This window comes from Hippopotamus amphibius, chromosome 6, assembly GCF_030028045.1.
Source record: "Hippopotamus amphibius kiboko isolate mHipAmp2 chromosome 6, mHipAmp2.hap2, whole genome shotgun sequence".
Lineage (NCBI taxonomy): Eukaryota > Metazoa > Chordata > Mammalia > Artiodactyla > Hippopotamidae > Hippopotamus > Hippopotamus amphibius.
The window spans coordinates 166,988,608-167,007,123 of record NC_080191.1 but is presented as its reverse complement, the minus strand read 5'-3'; the positions used below and the strand labels follow the sequence as shown (position 1 = coordinate 167,007,123).

General features: G+C 48.1%; 1 protein-coding gene across 2 annotated transcripts in view; it reads left to right on the top strand.

Moving 5' to 3' along the window:
- The first annotated feature begins 3,517 nt into the window (after window positions 1-3,517).
- MB21D2 (Mab-21 domain containing 2) overlaps window positions 3,518-18,516 on the top strand; it is a 117,299-nt gene continuing 102,300 nt past the window's right edge. Inside the window, exon 1 of one of the 2 annotated variants that reach the window (XM_057739605.1) lies at window positions 3,518-4,137. In XM_057739605.1, coding sequence (XP_057595588.1) covers window positions 3,933-4,137 — 205 coding nt within the window. In that variant the 5' untranslated portion in view covers window positions 3,518-3,932. The remainder of the gene's footprint in view (window positions 4,138-18,516) is intronic. The other variant, XM_057739606.1, reaches the window with a different exon arrangement.

Genomic DNA, 18,516 nt, shown 5'->3' with positions numbered 1-18,516 from the left:
TCCTGCTTCATCGAAATTTAAACTTTCAAGATCAATGAGTCCATTTTGCCCAAAGGCCACTCTCCTCTTGTTTCTATTACGATTCTGGTCCAACTTCCTAGCATTTTCCACACCCCCTCTGGTGGTCTGGAAACATAAGAAATATTTACTAAATTTGAAGTTAGTATGAGAAATGGAACAGCACTGTCTCTACTATGTAGGCAAGCCTCCTTTCTTTTTCTGTGTCCCAGTTATCCTGTCTCCAAGTGAAGATGGGGGATGGAATTTATTCCTCAAGTCCCTTCTACCATGAACATTCCACATGTCTATGGTGTTTGCCTCTCTTTCCTGTCTACATTTTCAAATCGTAAGGAGCTCAGGCTACCTCCTGAGACTTCTATTGAAAATCCAGCTGCCCAAGAAGGCCAGATCTTGTAGCCTGGGCTGCTCTTTAATCTCTGCCAGACCAGAGAATCTTTGTTTAAAATTATATTTTGTTTATCCATCATGTAGATGTGGAGCTTGCTATTTTTAATACGCGAGCTGCACAGTCCGGTTATTCATGGCTTAGCGTTTGCCACAGAACTTGAGAGCTGTATTTAAAAACAAACAGCACCAGAGAAGTGAGCAGAAGACTTCTTTCACAAGTTAATACAACTTGGGAATGGGAAGGTACAGGCCAAGCTCTGCCTCTAAGTGGGACAGCACTTTGGAAAGGCAGCGAGTTTCTTTGGTATGTTTAATGCTGTACAAATAAGTAAAGGAATGACCTACCTTAATGCTTATTTAGGTAGCAGACACCATTGAGCAGGTGACCTAAGTCATCTGTCAAAACTCTAGAAACCTGCACTTTTATTACAAGTCTGAGCCACTCTTTAATATTTTCTAATAATTAATCTATTCTTCTCTTCACCTTCCCCTCCAATTCCCTTCCTTTTCTTAGGCCATAGAACATACACAGTGAAAAATAAAAAGCACACAAATAGAACCATTTCCTTAAACTTAAACAAAAATGCCTACATTTATAGCAACTCAAGTGATTGTTGGGAAATCATAGATAGCTTACATTGAGATATTTAACTGTAGGAAAAATCACCTAAATGTTGACTTCTTGGACGTTGAGAGATGGTATTAATTTGTTCGTTCATTCATTCATTCAAACACATTAATTAACGTTATAAGATGAGCCTGACAATGTATGAAATGTGGTGTTTACCAAGGTGAAGAGACAGCACTTGCCCTTGAGGAGCTCACAGTCTACTAGGACTCAGAGGTTGTCTCCCAAAAGACCAATTCAGGAAATTATGGTCTGATTCTTCCCTATTTTGCCAGTTGGACAAGGGATATTTATATCATCTTAGCAGAGTTGTATAAGAGCATATAAAAGGTATTTAGTTTACTATTCAGGACATTTTCCAAATATATAGGCTCATTGAAGGTCAATGATTTATAGAATTCAGATCTGACTGATGAAAGTGAACAGAAAATGTAGAAGAACAGAGAGACCATTTGTTGACTCCCTCATTCAAAATATCCAGGACCCAGGGCTGAGGTACAATAAGGCACAATTCCTGCTAACTACCTGTTTATCTCTATGAATGTAAGTATCACAAGGGAGGAGCATTGCCTCATTCACACTTTTGGAAATTAACAAGGAAAAAGTGTCTTGCCTTTTTTGCCTGAATTCCTTCCCACTGTATTAGGTTGGAGGTTGTTGCTTGTGTGGATGTTGCTTGTGTGGATGAACTCAGATCACTTGGGCCCAAGAAATGACTGTGCCTCAGCCATCTGTCTCGCACGTGCCTACCATTGATCATGAGAGAAGCACTGACAGATGGGAGTGGATCGATTTGTGTTGGAGTTCCAACCGCTTGCATCGCTTACCCCACTGCCCAGTTCATGGCAATATCCTCTCAGATGAGAAGTCAGGGCAGCATAGCAGACCTGCAAAAGCCAGTTTTAAGTAGCTCCCTCATCAGAGCACCAGCCATCATCTGGGCATGTCTCCTCCCTCTTTAATATTGAGGGGGTGAGAAAGCTTGTTTCAAAGAGAAGGCAACCAAAAGAAATGAACTGGTTATGCCAAAGTTCTTCACTCATCACTTGATTCAGTGAACGTCGAGGACCTTCACGTAGGGACAAATGCGAAGATGCGTAAGATGTAATCCCTATGCTAGCGAAGCTCATAGTTTGAAACTTGCATCAACAATGATAAAGCAAGGGCAAAAGTCACCAGAGGCAAATGAAAGTTTCTGAAGGGGTGCAGTGGAGGTTCTAAGGAGGAAGATGTCGCCACCAGTTTGGGGGAGAGTGTTAGGGAAGGCTCTCAGGAAAAGACATGTATGGAACTGGCTTTGGTATAAAGTTGGGAAGGGAGTAAAGAGGAGAACAATCCAGGAGGGTGTCAATAACCAGATCTGTGTTTTGTAAAAATAAGCATGGCAACAATGTGAATAGGTTGGAAAGAGGAAAGAATTAAGTTTATAACAACAACAATAGTAGCAGCTAACATTTATTTAAGTGCTTATTATGTCAGGCATTGCACTGAGTGCTTGACCCACTTCATTTCATGTAATCCTTGAAACAACCTGTGAGACAGGAATTATCTCCATTTTATATGGAAAGGCAGGACAGAGCCTGGACGAACAAAGGAGTTTATTTTCTTGCCCATGAGAACCCAGGTAAGAAAAAGCTCCCCCTATATCAGGGACTGTGGGATAGAGATGAGTTGGATTTTGGAGAATTAGGGAGGAAGATAACCTTTTTTTTTTCTCTAAGAACCAATAGGCCTCCTAAGTGTCTGAGTCAAGAACCTCATAAAGGTGAAAAGCACCTCTGAGATGCTATTCTGCTTAAAGGACCACGACTTAGGTAGAATCTGCCTTGTCAAGTTCTGAGTATGGCTCCACCTCCAGAACAATGTCCTTTGGCTTATCCCTGTCCATGGAGATTCTGGTACTCTGCCTGGCAAACAGCGGATGCTCAACTTGTATCTGTCGAATGAGAGAATTTTCGCCTCACCATTCAACGTCCCTTGGAACTTGGGGCACTTCATTCTGTTCTTCGCCCTCCCCCACACCTACACTTGGGTTTTCCTGTCTTTCCGTGGGAGGTGGCTGAACCTCATGAAATCAGGATACGTGACGTTTAATGCGGTGTTTCGCCAGAAAACAATTAATTACCTAGGGCAAAGGCAGGGATACTTCGGTGGCTTATGGGAGTGTCTATACGGGACGGGTGGGCACTCTCTCTCTCTCTGTTTTTGTTTATATATATATACATACTTAATCGTATCACGTTTGGCAATCTGTGCAGAAAAGGGCAGAAGGTTGGTTTTATACTCCTTAAGGCAGGTTCCTTCACCACCTAAAGGCCCTGGGATTCTAGAGAAGGAAAGGCTCGCGCAGGGATGCCCTCGCCCAGGACTCCGCCCTTAACATCAGCCGGGGCAAGACCCCCCTCAGGAACGCGCTCGGCAAGCCCTGCCCCTAAAGGGGGTGGAGGTAGGCACAGAGCCCGCCCGCCCGGGCGCAGCTGGGCCAGCGGCACGGGCGCGCGGGCCGCCGTCGCCGAGCGATTCCCCGCCCCGCCGGGTGCGCGGCCCCTTTAAGCGGGGGGCGCGGGCGCCGGCTCCGCACCCGCCGGGCCGGCAGCGTGGGGACCGCGGAGCCGGCGCCTCTCACGTTGTGTCCGCTTCGCTCTCCTCGCCCGCGGGAAGCCCGGGGCGGGTCCGCGGCCGCGCTCGCCGTCGCCAGCGGGGGCCGGGCGGGGCCGTAGCGCAAGGGGCCGGGGCCGGGGCCACGCGCGCGCTCGCGCCGCAGGCCGGAGCCGCCCGCCCGGAGCCGCCCGCCGGGAGCCGCCCGCCCGGGTCGCCGCCGGGAGCCGGCCGCGGGGAGGAGGCCGCGCGGGGCGCGCGCGGGGAGCCGCCGCCGCTCGGCGCGCGCTGGGGGAAGATGGCGGCTCCCTCGGCCGGCAAGGCAGCCTCGCTGGGCGGCAACAACAAGCCCGCCTGCCCGGAGCTGGACTTCAGGTCGGGGGCCCGCGTGGAGGAGCTCAACAGGCTCATCCAGGAGTTCGCCAGGCACGACCAGCGCGAGTATGACGACCAGCGGGCGCTGGAGATTCACACAGCCAAGGACTTCATCTTCTCCATGCTGGGTGAGGAGGGGGGCCGGGGCGGCGCGCGCGTGTGTGAGTGTGCCCGGGTGTGGGAGTGCGGGGTCTGGGTGTGAGCGCGAGGGTGTGCGGGTCTCTGTGTGAGTGTGAGAGCGTGTGCGGGCGTGTGTGAGTGCAGGTGTGTGTGAGTGTGCGGGAGTGTGTGGGGGTGTGCGCGCGTGCGGGTGAGTGTGTGTGAGTGTGCGGGAGTGTGAGAGTGTGTGCGCGCGCGCAGGTGAGTGTGTGTGAGTGTGCGCGTGGGTGTGTGTGCGCGTGCAGGTGAGTGTGTGTGAGTGTGTGCGTGCGCGTGCAGGTGAGCGTGTGTGAGTGTGGGAGTGTGTGTGTGCAGGTGAGTGTGTGTGTGAGTGTGCGGGAGTGTGTGTGCGCGCGCGCAGGTGAGTGTGCGCGGGGGGGTGTGCGGGACGGCAAGCCGGGTAGAGAACCCCCTCGTCCTCGCTCGCGCGCGCTTTCCTCCTCGGCCCCTTCCCGGAGCCGGCGCCGGGGCGCTGCCCGTCTCCGCGCCGCCTGGCGCCTTCTCTCCCCGCGGCCCCTGCGCCGCCTGCCCCCGCTCCTCCTCGGCTCTGCGCGGGGTCCCCTTTCCGCCCGCCTTCGCGGGCTCTTTTATTAATTTCTCGGCGACTGGGGGCTGCTTGGCAGGCGGCGTGTTGGTGGTGAAACGGCTGCCTGTTCGGGGGGTGGGGAGGAGCCCCTGGAAGCCGTGCGGTCCCCCCGGAAGCCGTGCGGTCCCGGGGAGACCCGGCGGCGCCTTCCCATCAGGGATGTGTCTCCGCAGGCGCGGACCTGCGCCCTCCCGGCGCCGAGCCCGGGTCGTCGCCGGCGCTTGGGGCGCGGAGGGGGCGCGGGGCTCGGGGCTCCGGCCCGGCTCCCGAGCCACAGGTTGCGCGCTCGTCCTGCGGCGCGGCGCTGGCACGCCGGGCCCCCGCTGGCCACCCGTGTCGGGGGTCCCCGAGCAATCCGCTCTAGGAGGCCGGGAGCCCGGAGTTCCTGCCGCTTGGACGTGCAAGTGGATTTCCCACCGAGGCGGTCGGGAGCATTTCCGGTGCTTCCCCAGGGTTCTTGCTGAGCTCGGGACCCCCGATTCCCTGCGCGACAGCGACCGCGCTCAGGGCTCTGCCCCCGCGCCCCGCCCCGCCCCGAGGAGCGCCTGCCCCCCTCTCCGTGCGCGGTCCCTGCGCTGGCCGAGGGCGCTGTCCTGGGGGTCCAGCCCTGGCGACGTCCGCCTCTCCCACCTCCTCAGCCCGGCCTCCACAGGTCCTTAACACGTTGTTGAATGTCGTGTGAAGGAAAATAACTGGGCCGGGCCCAGGAGGCCGGATCCCTCCCCAGGCGTCCTGCCGAGAGCTTGCGGCCCCAGCAGGGCCGCGTGTGGCCTGGCGGCTGACACTCCGCAGGACTGGGACTCCGGCTCCGCGCAGCCCGACCGCGTGTGTCTGTGCGCTCGACAAATGCATTCTTCGGCAACTTTCCAGATACTGGAACATTTGATTGAAAAAGGTCTTTGACCACAGAGGAAGACAGACAGAGCTTTTTGCCTTCCTCCTGCCATCTGCTCGGATTTCAGCAGGCTGCCTGCCGTCGTTGCTGGTTTTATCACAGGGCACCTTACCTCTCGGTTTGCTTCCTCCCCTCAGGTCAAGTGGGGGGTGCGTAATAAAAATTGAACGTGTGGCCGCGGAGGGTAGCATCGCTTTGGGAAGTTGGATGAAGCGTGTTAAAACTTGGGGCTGGATTTTACCTTTTGCTTCACACTCCCCCAGTAGACCCTAGATGGTGTATGGGGTTGAAAAGCACTGTTGAGATGTTCTATTCGGCCATTCAAGTAGTATTTAGATGAATTAAATGTGTGTGTGTGTGTATATGTGTGTGTTTAAATTACTCCCCACCCTTCTGGCGGGATGGGCTTCCAGAGGGAGGCTTACAAAACTTTCACATGTGAAACCCAGCGCAGTGGTTGTCAGAAGGGCAGGGATACACCCAGAAAGCTCAGGGCAGTTATTTAAGTTGCTTAAGCATGGCTTTTCTCTTTGATGTATATAATGGAAGTCTGTCATTGTGTTGTTAGAGCCCCTGGACCAATTCCCACGTCTCCTGCCATAGGTCGTTCACTAGAAAAAGGTGCTGGGTCACCATCAGTCAGGATAGTCATGCGGCAGAAAATGGCAGGCTGTGGGGAGGGGTAGGTTTAAATGCCCAGCTCATTAGGAACGTCTGTGCTAACCCCACAGCTGATACACTGATTTCACAAAGCCTTTATCCAGATATGAAGGGTGAATTATTGTAGGGTGCTTAATTTATTTTATAGTTAATGCCATGAGTGGCCGTGTGTTGACAGGTAAATGAAATTCCCTTTTTTTCCCTTTCTACCCAGTTGATTTTGCAAGAGAAATCTTTCTTGCCCCCTGGGAATCTGATGTTTCCACCTGCAGGAGAGAAAATTGAGGAGAATGTCATTTAAGCCTCTTGCCCCTCTGGACACTAGAAGGCAGATGGTGAAATGAGCTTTGCCTGTGTGTGGTGCTGCATTCATTTGTGAGTTGCTTGCTTGCCTTTAATGAGGTGCTGGCTGCTGTAGACAAGTGAAGGTTTGGCGACAGCAAGGGTCCCTGTGTGGATTTACTTTTTCTAAAGCGGATTTTCACTTGGCTTAAAAAAACAAAATCTCCTTTTGTGCACTTTGTTTCACTTGCCACAGCCCAGAGTCTTGCATGTGTATGCGAATGAGGCATCTTAATGACCCTCGGCTCATTAAGGTGTTACAGGGGTGGCACCAGGCCCTTCTTTCCGGCTTTCCGGGGATGTCGGGGTGAGTCCTCTTGGCTTTGTTCTGCTTCTGTCTGAGCGGCACCTGAGGATTGTCAGCAGCTTAGAAACAGCCTCTCATACGGAACAAAATGGCAGAGGAATTTGGTGCAAACCTCTTTAATGGGGCTGTGGATCCTGCTACCTCTGTATGTAGGCTGCTGGCAGGGGCAGCCACTTTCTGTACGAGATTGTTAGCCTGGACTAAAGCCCCTCAGCTTCCCAGATCCTTTTTGTTTTATCTAGGTTGGAGGCAACTTTATGCAGAAGATCAAAGTGGTGGTAGACTGTTGTCATAAACAGTGACCTGGCAGCACCAGGAAACTCCACTGTCCTATCAAAGCAGGGGTCTGCACAGGCTAAGTTGACCTGAGCCTACTACTGGCCACCCAGCTGTCCGTGGTCTGCCCTGACATCCTCTGCTTGTCCCGAGATTCTGATTCTTTTAGAGGCAGGTGTTTGCGGGAGTCATCTAGACTCTTGATTTCTCTACACCTTGGTCATTTAGGAGAATGATTCCTGTTATTTATTATCTAGTTAATATTTGAGAGCCCGGATTGTGGAAGAGGCTGGCAGTGCATAATAAACACCATTTATCAAAATTCAGGGAAATTGTCAGAGTTCATTAATGTTTTAATAATATTTGGTATTTGCATAATGTCTCTGCCAGCTCTTTTGTTATCTTCATTCCCTGGCGAGGTCGGATGAAGACTGGTTGTGTCCCCATTGAGCAGATACAGAACAGGAGCTATGCAGAAGCTAGAAGAGCCAGGAAGAAATAAGCAGTCGCTTCCCCTTCAGTCCAAATGTGGTAGCATGGTGTGGTCATTAGAGTATTATCACTTACTGACTGCCTTCTTGGTGCCAGGAACTTCACGCAGCCTTAGGAGTGGTATTGCTTTCCCATTACCCAGATGAGGATATTGAAATTTACTAGGGTTAAGAGTCATCCAGAGTCACATGGCTAATAAACGGAAGAGATGTTGCTAAAACTCACATTGGCCCGATTCTAAGTCTTTTTGTATTAAGAATTGATGTATTAAATCCAGAGGACAGGCTTTGTTTAAAAAAAAAGTATATATATATAGTCTCTCCTTTCAGGAATTTCTGATTTCAGCTCCAAGTATTAGAGTAATCCAAGCAGCATTTGACATGAGTTCTGGAGCAGTCTGAGTTTGGATATTTTATTCCATGAAAAGATCATTTGTTTAAATTTCAGGTTGAGAAAATTATGGTCATTGTAATAAAATGTTAAAATATGTAGTTCCTGTCACAGTCTGCCTCTTGTTGGCCAGGTGGTCTGGTTTTTTCCATCTATTAAACATGGGTAATAGTAAGGCACTATTTCAGAATTGCTATGTGTGAATATGAAGTTACTTTGTAAACTGAAAAGGAATGTATGCATGATTTTTTTAATTTATTTAAAGAAATGGGCATTGTTAGAAAATCTAGTGAATTTACACTGGAATTATTTCTACAGCTTGCTCTCAGAAATACTATAGCATATGATTAGAGGTGACCTAGGAGAGGTTGGGGAAGCTCTGGCTGTAAAGGGCATGATTAATTTCAATCCAGGTTGCCATTTGTTAAGTATACTATATGCTGGCCCTTGTGCTAGCTACTTTGCATGTCTCTTGGTTCCTGTAATTTTCTTCCAAAAACTTTGTAAGGCTACATATCATTAAGCCTGTTTTAGAAGTGAAGTAGGTGATATTATCCCCTTTTAAAGATGAAACACTGAGGTTCAAAGAGGTCATGTACTTATGCCAAGATCATACAGAATTTGAATTTGTCTGACTCAGAAGCTTATATTCCTTCCACTGTATGAGCAGTCCGTTTCTACAGATCTTGGGGCAAACAATCGAAAAAGCCCCACTCCCTGGGGAATGCTGTACCCAACAGCCCACTTAGCCTGCAGGAGCAGGGATGGTCTCACTTTGCCTAACTATGTCTCTGTCCTTTTTACTTTCATGCATTCAACAAATATTTACTGAATGTTACACTGTTTGCCAAGCAGTAAGTAGGGTGCTATGGATAAAATAGTGAGCAAAACCTTTAATTCATATAGGCCTTTGGAGACCCCTCCTTCTGCTTCGCCCATCAACTCTAGGAGAATAGTTTGCTGGCTCTTGTCTCCTTTCAGGCCCGTGGTGTGGTGTTTCTGAGTGCTGTTGGAACTACCATATTTTTAGGCACTTTGTATAGCTACAGAGTAGGCCATTTTGAAGCCCTGTGTTTCCAGTGTTTGAATGTCACTTTTCCTTAATGAAGTCATCCAGCAGTCTTTACTGAGCGAATTTACTGTGAATCGTTGCTTTGAGGGCCTCCCAAGTCTTGGTAAGTTCCTTAGTGTTCTAGTCACTAATGTGCTGTGGTGTCTGCATAACGGACAAGGTCATCTTTGAAGTCTGTTCCAGCTCTGAAAACGTGCATCTGGGGCAGGGAGGCCCCTCTGAACATTTAGTATTGCTTCTAGTTTGGGTTGGTTTCAATTCTCCCTGCATGGCTCTGGGCGGTTGCTGCCTCTCCTGACGGAAGAGGCCTGGAAGCATTGATGATCCTGGTCTTCCCATGATGCCTTGTTGGGCCACCCATTGGATAATGCATTGCTTGTGATTAGACTGAGTTCTCTTTGAATTCACAGAAATAGTAGTCTTTCATGTCAAACTAGGAACTTGTCATCGAATGATAGCTCTTTAGACTCTCCTGGAGCTTTTTGACAATTTGGAACCTGTGGCCCCATTTCAGACCTATTGAATCCGAATCCCTAGAGATCCCCAAGCTGGCTGCTCAGCACTGCCACATCCCGTCCCGCGTTAGGCCTGATGTTGTGCATTCCTGTCCAGCAGAGCTGCCTGTATGCACAGTGAGCCGATCCCGGGTGACAGATTCTGAGACCAGAACTGGGCTGCTGAGCCTGATGAGCAGATAATATCTGCTGGCTGCTGGTGAAGCTGGAGTCCTTCCCACTGGGGCAGAGACAGGGAGGCATGGTGGTCGAGGCGATTATTAGAATGCTTCCTCTGTGTCAGAGGTTGTCATAGAGTTCCACTTCATTGGATCACTTCCCAATGACATCATAACCCTTTATAGTAAAGAAGTATGGAGAACTCTAGGATTGGAAAATTCAAGAATTTGTCCAAGTTTATTAGCAAGTGAGTAGCACAGCTGGGACTTAACCAAGCTCAGGCGGATGTGAAACCCTTGCTTTAAACAGTGATGCTGTTTTGCCTTCTAGAAGGGCAGGAGAGCTGGATTCTAGCCCCAGCTCCTCTAGTTACTTGCTCTGTGATTTCGGGCAAGTCACTTAACAGACTCTGAGTCTCAGAGTCTGAATATGTAAGTTGGGGCAGATAATTATACCTACCTCCTGTGTTCAGCTGCAGTAAATTCTGAAGCTGAAGGTACAGAAACAGGACATTTTTGAGTTCTAGTACCAGCTCTGTTTGGTACGGTGTGGAATGTGTGTTACCCTAAGTCACCTAATCTTTTTGGGGGTCTTTTTTGCTCGTTTTCTAATTATAGAAAATGCAAAGAAGAAGTAAAATCACCTCCAAAGTCTAAGTACTATTAATATTTGATGTACATTTTTTTCTGGACATCTGTATTTTAAAACATGCTTACACCCACTCGTACTCACCTGCATACAGTTTTACATACATAATCCTGTTGGATATGTGGATTTTTTTAGTAAATTTATCAATATGCTGTCATCTACTACACCTTTGGAAAGGAGCTATAACCTGTGTTATTTTCTAGCTTCTTTCATTCATCTTTTATTTCAAAAGAGATACTCTTCTGGAACTTAGAGCACATTCTGTGGTTTAATGATGGGGGGATGAGGAACCTTCTTGTTGCTCCCTCAGACTTCTGAGGATTTGGCCTACCTTCCAGTGCCATCTCCTGTTTGTGTCTCAGCGTGTTCTACATGGTCGCGTAACAGTACCCAAATTTCTCACTCTCTTCTTTTGCTCGGGCTGTTTTCTCTATCACAATTTCTTAACCTGGGTCATGGAGACAGAAAACTTGGCATCTGTGAACTTGAATGGGGAAAAATTACCTCTTTATTTTTATTGACTGCTAACTGAAATATTTCATTTCCTTTCATTATAAAAGTAGGTAGCAAAGTAGTATTAGCAGTACCTGTGTGTTTTGCTTTTGTTGTCAGTAGAAATCACAGGTATTTTCATTTCACGTTACAGATTTTACAGACATCTCAAAAAATGTACATTTTTTACAGACGTTCATCACCGCTTTGAAATTATGGTAGATGTTAGACTTGCCGCTAGATTTTATTGACTGCATTAGTAAAGAATCACATGTGGTACTCCATCACAAATTTGTTTTTTAACTGCATTTTGTTTTAATATCAATTTTCTTTGAAGTCCTGTGTAATCTTATCATTCTTTTAAATACAGTTGGTTTTTTTTGCGTAGTTCCTAGGTTTTTCCAGCCTGTCAAGACATCTGTGGCACAGAAGCTGTTAAGAGTCTCAGCTTCTAAAGACGGCATTCTGACATCTTATCTCTGCTTTGTTTTCTTCTTTCAGTTCAAATGCCACTTGACTCATGAAGCTTTCCTGTATCTTTCCATGGAGAAAAAAATTTCCCTTTCCTCTGTGTTCTCCTAGCACCTGGTCCTCTTTTATAGCCCTCAGCGCGTTGTTCCCCACGCTTTGGCTACATAATCCCTGCCCATTTCTCCTTGGCAGCACGCGGTGGGGTTGTACACAGTGGGTGCCAGCAGTGTTGAGTGACTCGATGCGTTTTAAAGGAGCCCCTTCTGTGTGAAGCTTCTAATTTCAGCCTCTGTTTAAGGCACGAGCGCTTTCCGACCTTGTCTCTTTGTGGCTGCCCCCTCCCGTGAAGCCGTATTTTGACATCTTCTCCGGAGTCAAGAAAATCTTGGTCTGGTCTCCTTACGTAGTAGGGGAGTTTTTTCCTAAATGCCAGGAATAACATCCTTAAGACTTATCATAGGGCAGTTTAAGGACTGTCCCAAGTAATTGCTGTAGCTTGTTGACTGAGAGCAGCAAACAGTGACTTGTGGGAACGTCCCCTTTCCTGTAAACCCAGAGTTCTCTTCCCTGGGCATCCGGGGGGCTTGTGAACATCCTGCACGCCCGCTCTTGGGGCTTTAAAGGATGCACTGAAAGCATTAAGTCATCTTTCCCATGAAGGTATTCCTTGTGCTTCTCAGTCAGCCTCCAGGTGTTCGGATGCCTGTTCTGGAATCGTAATTGCAGCAGTTATTCATGATTATAACCTACTGCAATTTGCCATCAATAATTTATGTGCAGTGCTTTATAGATTTATAATAAATGTTAGCATCTGGTGTGGTGTGGTATTACTCTTTGGACTGGCCTTTGAAAAAGGTTGTGAAACGGACTTCTTAGGTGGCGCAGTGGTTAAGAATCTGCCTGCCAATGCAGGGGATATGGGTTCGATCCCTGCCCCAGGAAGATACCACATGCTGCGGAGCAACTAAGCCCATGCGCCACAACTGTTGAGCCTGCGCTCTACAGTCCATGAGCCACAACTGCTGAGCCCATGTGCCGCAACTACTGAAGCCCGTGCGTCTAGAGCCCGTGCTCTACAACAAGAGAGGCTACCGCAATGAGAAGCCCACACCCCACAATGAAGAGTAGCCCCCGCTCACCGCAACTAGAGAAAGCCCGTATGCAGCAACGAAGACCCAACACAGCCAAGAAAATAAATAATTTATATATTGAAAAAAAAGAAAAAGGTTGTGTAGGAACTAGTTATACCCATTTACAGGTGGGAATACTGAGACTCTAGGAGGTGATATGACTTAGTTGGAGGTTATAGAGTAGGCTGTAGAACAGGACTCAACCCAGTCCTCCAGTCTTCTGCTCTAGCACACAGCTTGCCTGTGGCTTTTCTACCCAGACATCTTTCATGGTCACTGGGGTGAGTCTGTGTTCCCAGACCAGGCAAGGGTAACAGCTTGCATACCTCTCTGGGCTTTTCTACTCTGCACTGGACCCAGGGGTACACAGTAGATGAGGCTGGCTGGGGTGCCGTGGCTCAGTACATGCCCTGTAGGTGTGCATTCTCCACGTCTGATTGTTAGCCTCCCACCTGGTTTGGAGGGTCTGTGACAGCGTTCACAATGGACTTGGGTGACTACTTGCCAGCTGAGTGATCTCTTTAAGGACAGTTCATAATTATGCCATTATGTGAAGCCCTGTATCCAGGAGACAGCTATCTGTTTTTCATCCACTTAAGTGCCTTTTCGTGAATTCCCTCTGCACAAGATGAAGAGACGGATTACTAGGGACAGTGCTGCTATGAATAAAGCTGGCATGGGGAGCTGTTGTTCAATTTGTTTACTTTTTTATATTTTTTTCCTTAACACAAGAAGACATGATTACTACTGTGGGTTAAGTCAGTAGTGGGAGGTGGTGTAAGTCTTGTTTAGGTTTTAGTTTCTTCTAATGAGTATTTAAATATCTGCAGTGTGCATAGAATTAAGCATTCACTCATTAATTCATAAATTCATTCCATATATGTTTAAGTGCCTACCATGAGCTAGTGTAATTACCATGGTGCAATTTCTGTATCATAAGAGTGCAAAGTGGTGAATAAGAGAAGCAAGGTCACTACCTCCATAATGCTTGTGTTCTTATGTTCTCTGGGGAATTCAGCAAGATTTAAGCACACAAATAGGGATGTGTGCTAAAAAAAAAAATCACAGACCATTATGATGGAAGGTAACTGGGTCAGATGGAGTGAAGTGTGGTAGAGAGGGCCTCTTTGAAGCAGAGACTTTTGAACTGGAAGGATAAGAAGGACCTGGTCACCTGAAGATTGATGAAAGAGTAGTCAGGTAGATAGAATGTGCAGAGGCCCTGGGGTGGGTACATTTGAAAGCAGCTTTCAAGGCTGCTTAAATTATAGCGTGTCTGATTTGGCCTCCACAAGGTGGAATGGTCTCTGTTCAGGTTAGTCCCAAGGTAGATGGCATGGGCTGTGCGCCTTGGAATGTAGCAAGTTTCCTGCAGGGGGAGGTTTTCCAAGCGGGGCCCCCTTTTGGCTAGGCTCTTGTTGATAGCATTTAGGAACTGGAGGAGAGGGGAACAGTGGAGGAAGGTTGGGTTACAGGTCCTCAAAAAGCTCTTTGTAGCCATGTGATTCTCTGATTTCACCTCTGAGAGCCCTAAGCCAGCAACAGTGAATTCTGTACTAGATGATTTATGGGCCAAACTGCAGTTTTCATGGGGAGATGATAAGCCTCTATTTTTTCATCTGGACTTCCACAGTCTACAGAACGCTTTCATAGGCATAATCTAGTTTTGACTTCTCACAACCACCATATAAAGTAGGTATTATTATTGTTTCTATTTTAACATGGGAAGAAACCGATGGTCAAGAGAAGTAGCTCACTCAGGGTCACTAACTGGTTGAGGTGGAATCAGTTTGAAGTCTTTGAAGCTCCCCGCCAATTCTTTGTATTAGGCCGATTCTAGAAACCTCCCTTACCCCACACCACCTCAGGGTATGGAAGAAGGAAGATTTCTGGTGCAGAGAGGATCGGTGGGAAGGACAGATGGCAGGTCTACATGTGCCTGTTTGTCGGTATGCAACTTGGAAGCACTTTCCTGGGCTGCTTCGAGAGCACTCTCAGCAGCTGCAGCTGTGCCTCCTCGCAGCTGCTTGTGCGGATGGTGCTGTGATTCATGAAGAGAACTCAACAGTTTGTTCTTTCAGCTGTGCCCTTGGTGTGTGCAGCCCACTCTCATACAGGCTGTGTTTGTGATCTGGAGCAACACAGTCCCACTGGCACACGGTGCCCCAGGGGCTCCTAGCCCGGTGGTGAGAAGGCATGGTCCCTCTTGATCCCAGCCGGGGAGCCCAAGGCCCACCAGGGCGGGATGGTAGGGAAAGTGAGTGCAGTGGGCAGTGCAGTAAATGCCAGCTGGTTCTTGATGTTAGAGCCAGGGATGCCGGGAAGTAGGGGCTGCACTGGTGAAGGGGATCACCCCTCACCTCTCCTGCAGGTCGTGCAGAACACTGGCTGCCAGTGTGTCGCCTCAGATTTGGAATCTGAGACCCCAGAGGGCATCCATTACCGTACAGCCAGTTTGGGGAAAGAATCATGATTAGAAACCAAGTTTCCCATCTGCTTGCTGTGTGTGTGTGTGTGTGTGTGTGTGTGTGTGTGTGTGTGTGTGTGTGTGTGTGTGTGTGTGTGTTGGTTTTAGTTCTAGCATTCCATTTCCAAGTAAATTTTCCCTTTAAATTGAAAAACTATGTAACTGAAAATAATAAGCACACTCAGTGTTTACCATGTTCCAAGAATAGTTCTAAGTGCTTTCTACTTTATGTACATTATCTAAATGAATCCTAACAACAGCCCTAGGAGGAAGGTATTATTCTTATTTACCAATGAGCAACCCAAAGCACAGAGAGGTTAAGTAATTTGCCCAGAGTCACAGAGCTCATGGTAGACTGGGAATTTGGACCCAGGAAATCTAGCTTCAGGCAGAAAACAGCAAATAACTATGAAACTTCTTTTTTTAATCTTTCCTCCTGCACAGTGGAAATCATTGATGGAATACTACAATTTTATCGCCCTTAGGAAACTTGCAGTTAGGTGGCCTGAGTTCCTCCCTCATCCATTTTACGGAAGTGGAAACTGAGGCCCAGAATGGAGAGGGGCCTTGATCATCCTGAACACATTTTGCTTTTGGGCAGAGTGCAGGTGAGGTCAGTGTCCAGCAGGTGTCTGCTTCCTGAGAAAGGTGTTTGTACCCTGAGACTGTCCACTCAGGACCATCTGCTCCCTGGGGAGCGTCTGTCTGTGTTTAAAGTGAAGGGGAATCACTTTGAGAGGGTTGTGCTTCTAGGTAGAGGACATTTTCCTGCTGCAAAGATGCTTTGTTGCTTGAAGTTTTTTTAATTGCTATTAGGTGAAGGATGCAAGATAAATAACTTGGTGGGCACAGTGTATTTTTGGTGTGTCATGTTTGCTTTTTGTCTTTTGCTTGTTCCCTGTCTTTGTTTGTTTTTGTTTGTTTGTCTGTTTGTTTTTCCCCTGTGAAGTGTGTCCTTTTCTCACATCTCTGCTGTCTACACAGCTTTGAGTATCACAGTGAATATTTTTGTCTCTGAACAGTCTGTAACTACAGTGAGGAAGGGGGCTGGCTGAGTGGACTGCAGGACACTGGGTCCAGCCTGTGGTTGGGAGGAGTTGAAGCTCCACGGGCTAGTGAAGACTCCTGGGGACCACCTTCCCTCTGTGCTGCTGGTCTGAGAGCCCAGAGCCTTAGCAGGATTTAGAGAGTTGTATTCAAAGAATTATAGAGCAGCTAAGCTAGTGGGGATCTTCCTGAGATCCCTTCGTGCACGCCGACATGTTGCTGGTGGGGAAATTTAACCCCATGGTGGCCGGTGACTTGCTCAAGGTCAACCTGGTGATGGTGGTGATAAAGACTGTATTGGGAAAATCCTTCCCTGCTGTTTATCAGGCATTGTTCCAAGTGCTCTGTAATCATTCACCCACTTAATCCTCACAGCTGTCCTGTGATGGGGGTGCTGCTGCCCTCCCCCTGCTTTACCAGTAAAGCAGCTCCAGCAGTTGTCACTTGCTCAAGCTGGTGAGAGGCTGGATTCAAATCTAGGCATTCGAGCTCTTAACCCCATGCTCCTTTCTGTAACATGCGTGCCGTCACCTTGCCAGGCGCTGTGCTGGTTGCTGGCATAAAACATGAGGTGGTGCTAAACGCTGAGGGGGAGGATGGAAGGGAGGGAATAGTGGGCAGAGTGGAGAAGAGGTTGGTTTGATTGTCCGACGGGCCAGTTGCTGATATGATTCTTCTGGCTCCTGGTCCAGAGTCTTTTCAGTCTATCGTTTGGCCTTTCTTGGCAGCGCTCAGGGCAGATATTCTTTTGATGCTTGTGGTTTATGTTTATTGAAAGTCCTTTGTGTGAAATGTCATCTTATCCATGCGGTCTCCTCATTTTGAAAGTGAGAAGGTGTGTCTCAGCGAATTGATTGATTTAAGGCTGTATAAAGGTCAGCAGGGCCCTTGATGCTAAGTAAACTAGGGCACGTCTTATGAAGGCACAGGCTCTGCCCCTCCTTTCCCCTCGTGTCATTCCAGATTTAGAACATTTAATTAGAACATAGTTAACATGGTCTGTCATTGTGGGGGAAATGGGGAGCTGATCCTTTTTTAGTGAAAGGCAGAAGCCAACTGTACTCTTAAGACAGTGACTATGAAATCAGAATTTATAAATTGGGTTTTATGTGAACTAAGGGATCTGCTTCTTTAGTGCAATAAGTGACTCCTTTTGAAAAGTGACTAATGCTGTAAGTCAATAACCCCATCCAGTTTCCCTTCTTTGTAAGGGCAGATGTTTCTATACTGACTTGACTTAAAGCACTGAAGCACATTGGCGTCATGCTACAAAATCAGTGGTTGGGATGAAATCACTTCTTGAAAATCTCATGCTCATGGTGCAGAGGGTTGGAACTAAACTTCTCAGAGAAGCCTCATCCCCAGCCTGCTTACTCATGGTTTTCCTGGAATAAAATCTCAGGGGAATGGTGCATCCGGGATGGGCGAGGCCATCCCGACAGTGTAGAAACGCATGGGAGGGAATTTTATCATTTCTGGTTCTTGGGGAAGAGGATGGATGGGAAATGATCTCTCTGAGTATCTTTGTGTCATTCAAGACCAGTCTACCTCTTTTCCCATCTCCTGGGTCCCATCCTCTCTGCCAGCCCAGCCCTCTTCCCTGCGGATTATTCCTGCCCCTTTCATCTACAGTTTCTTCTTCATTACTGATTCCTTCCTAAACATTCACACCTGCATTCTCCATACACTCCTTCAGCAGAGATCTTTGAGAATTTCTGTGCCACAAGCCCTCTGCGGGCTGTAGGAGTACAGTGGGATACAAACCTTCATGTTGGTGGTTACAAATCTTAGAAGGAGATGGATGGTGGGAAAAGATGTAGATTATGATTAATGCCCTGAAGGAAATACCAGCCAAAACGCAACACGGTGCTGTGATTTGTCTTTCGTTCTCCGACTTGACCTTGTTGACCATTCTCTCCTAAACGCTCCTCCCTTGGCTTCCATGGCAACACACGCCTTGCTGGTGTCCTCCTTCTCCTCCAGCTGCACGTGAGGGACAGTCTTGTACTTCTCTGTGCAGCCCTGGGTGATGCTCCTGCCCCTTCTCCCCTCACACCTCCTCCGCTCCTCTTGCCATGCCATTTTCTACCTCTGTGTCTGCCTCCTGAGTCTGTGTCCGGCTCCGACTTGACTGCCTCTTGTTGACCCAGGTTGACCCAGTTCCTCTTGGTTGACCAAAAGCTGCCACGAACTGAGTGTCCAAAGTGAATCTGTCTGTGCCTCAGACCTGTCCCTCCTCCATCAGCCACGCCACCTTTCACCAGAATGCACAACACAGGAACTCAGGAGCCATCCTGAGCGCCCCGTCGTGTTCCTACCCTAAAGCTGAAAAGGAACGGAGGCCTGTCCATTCAGCCTCCTCCTTTAGACTCTGTTTTCTTCTCTCCATTCCCACTGTC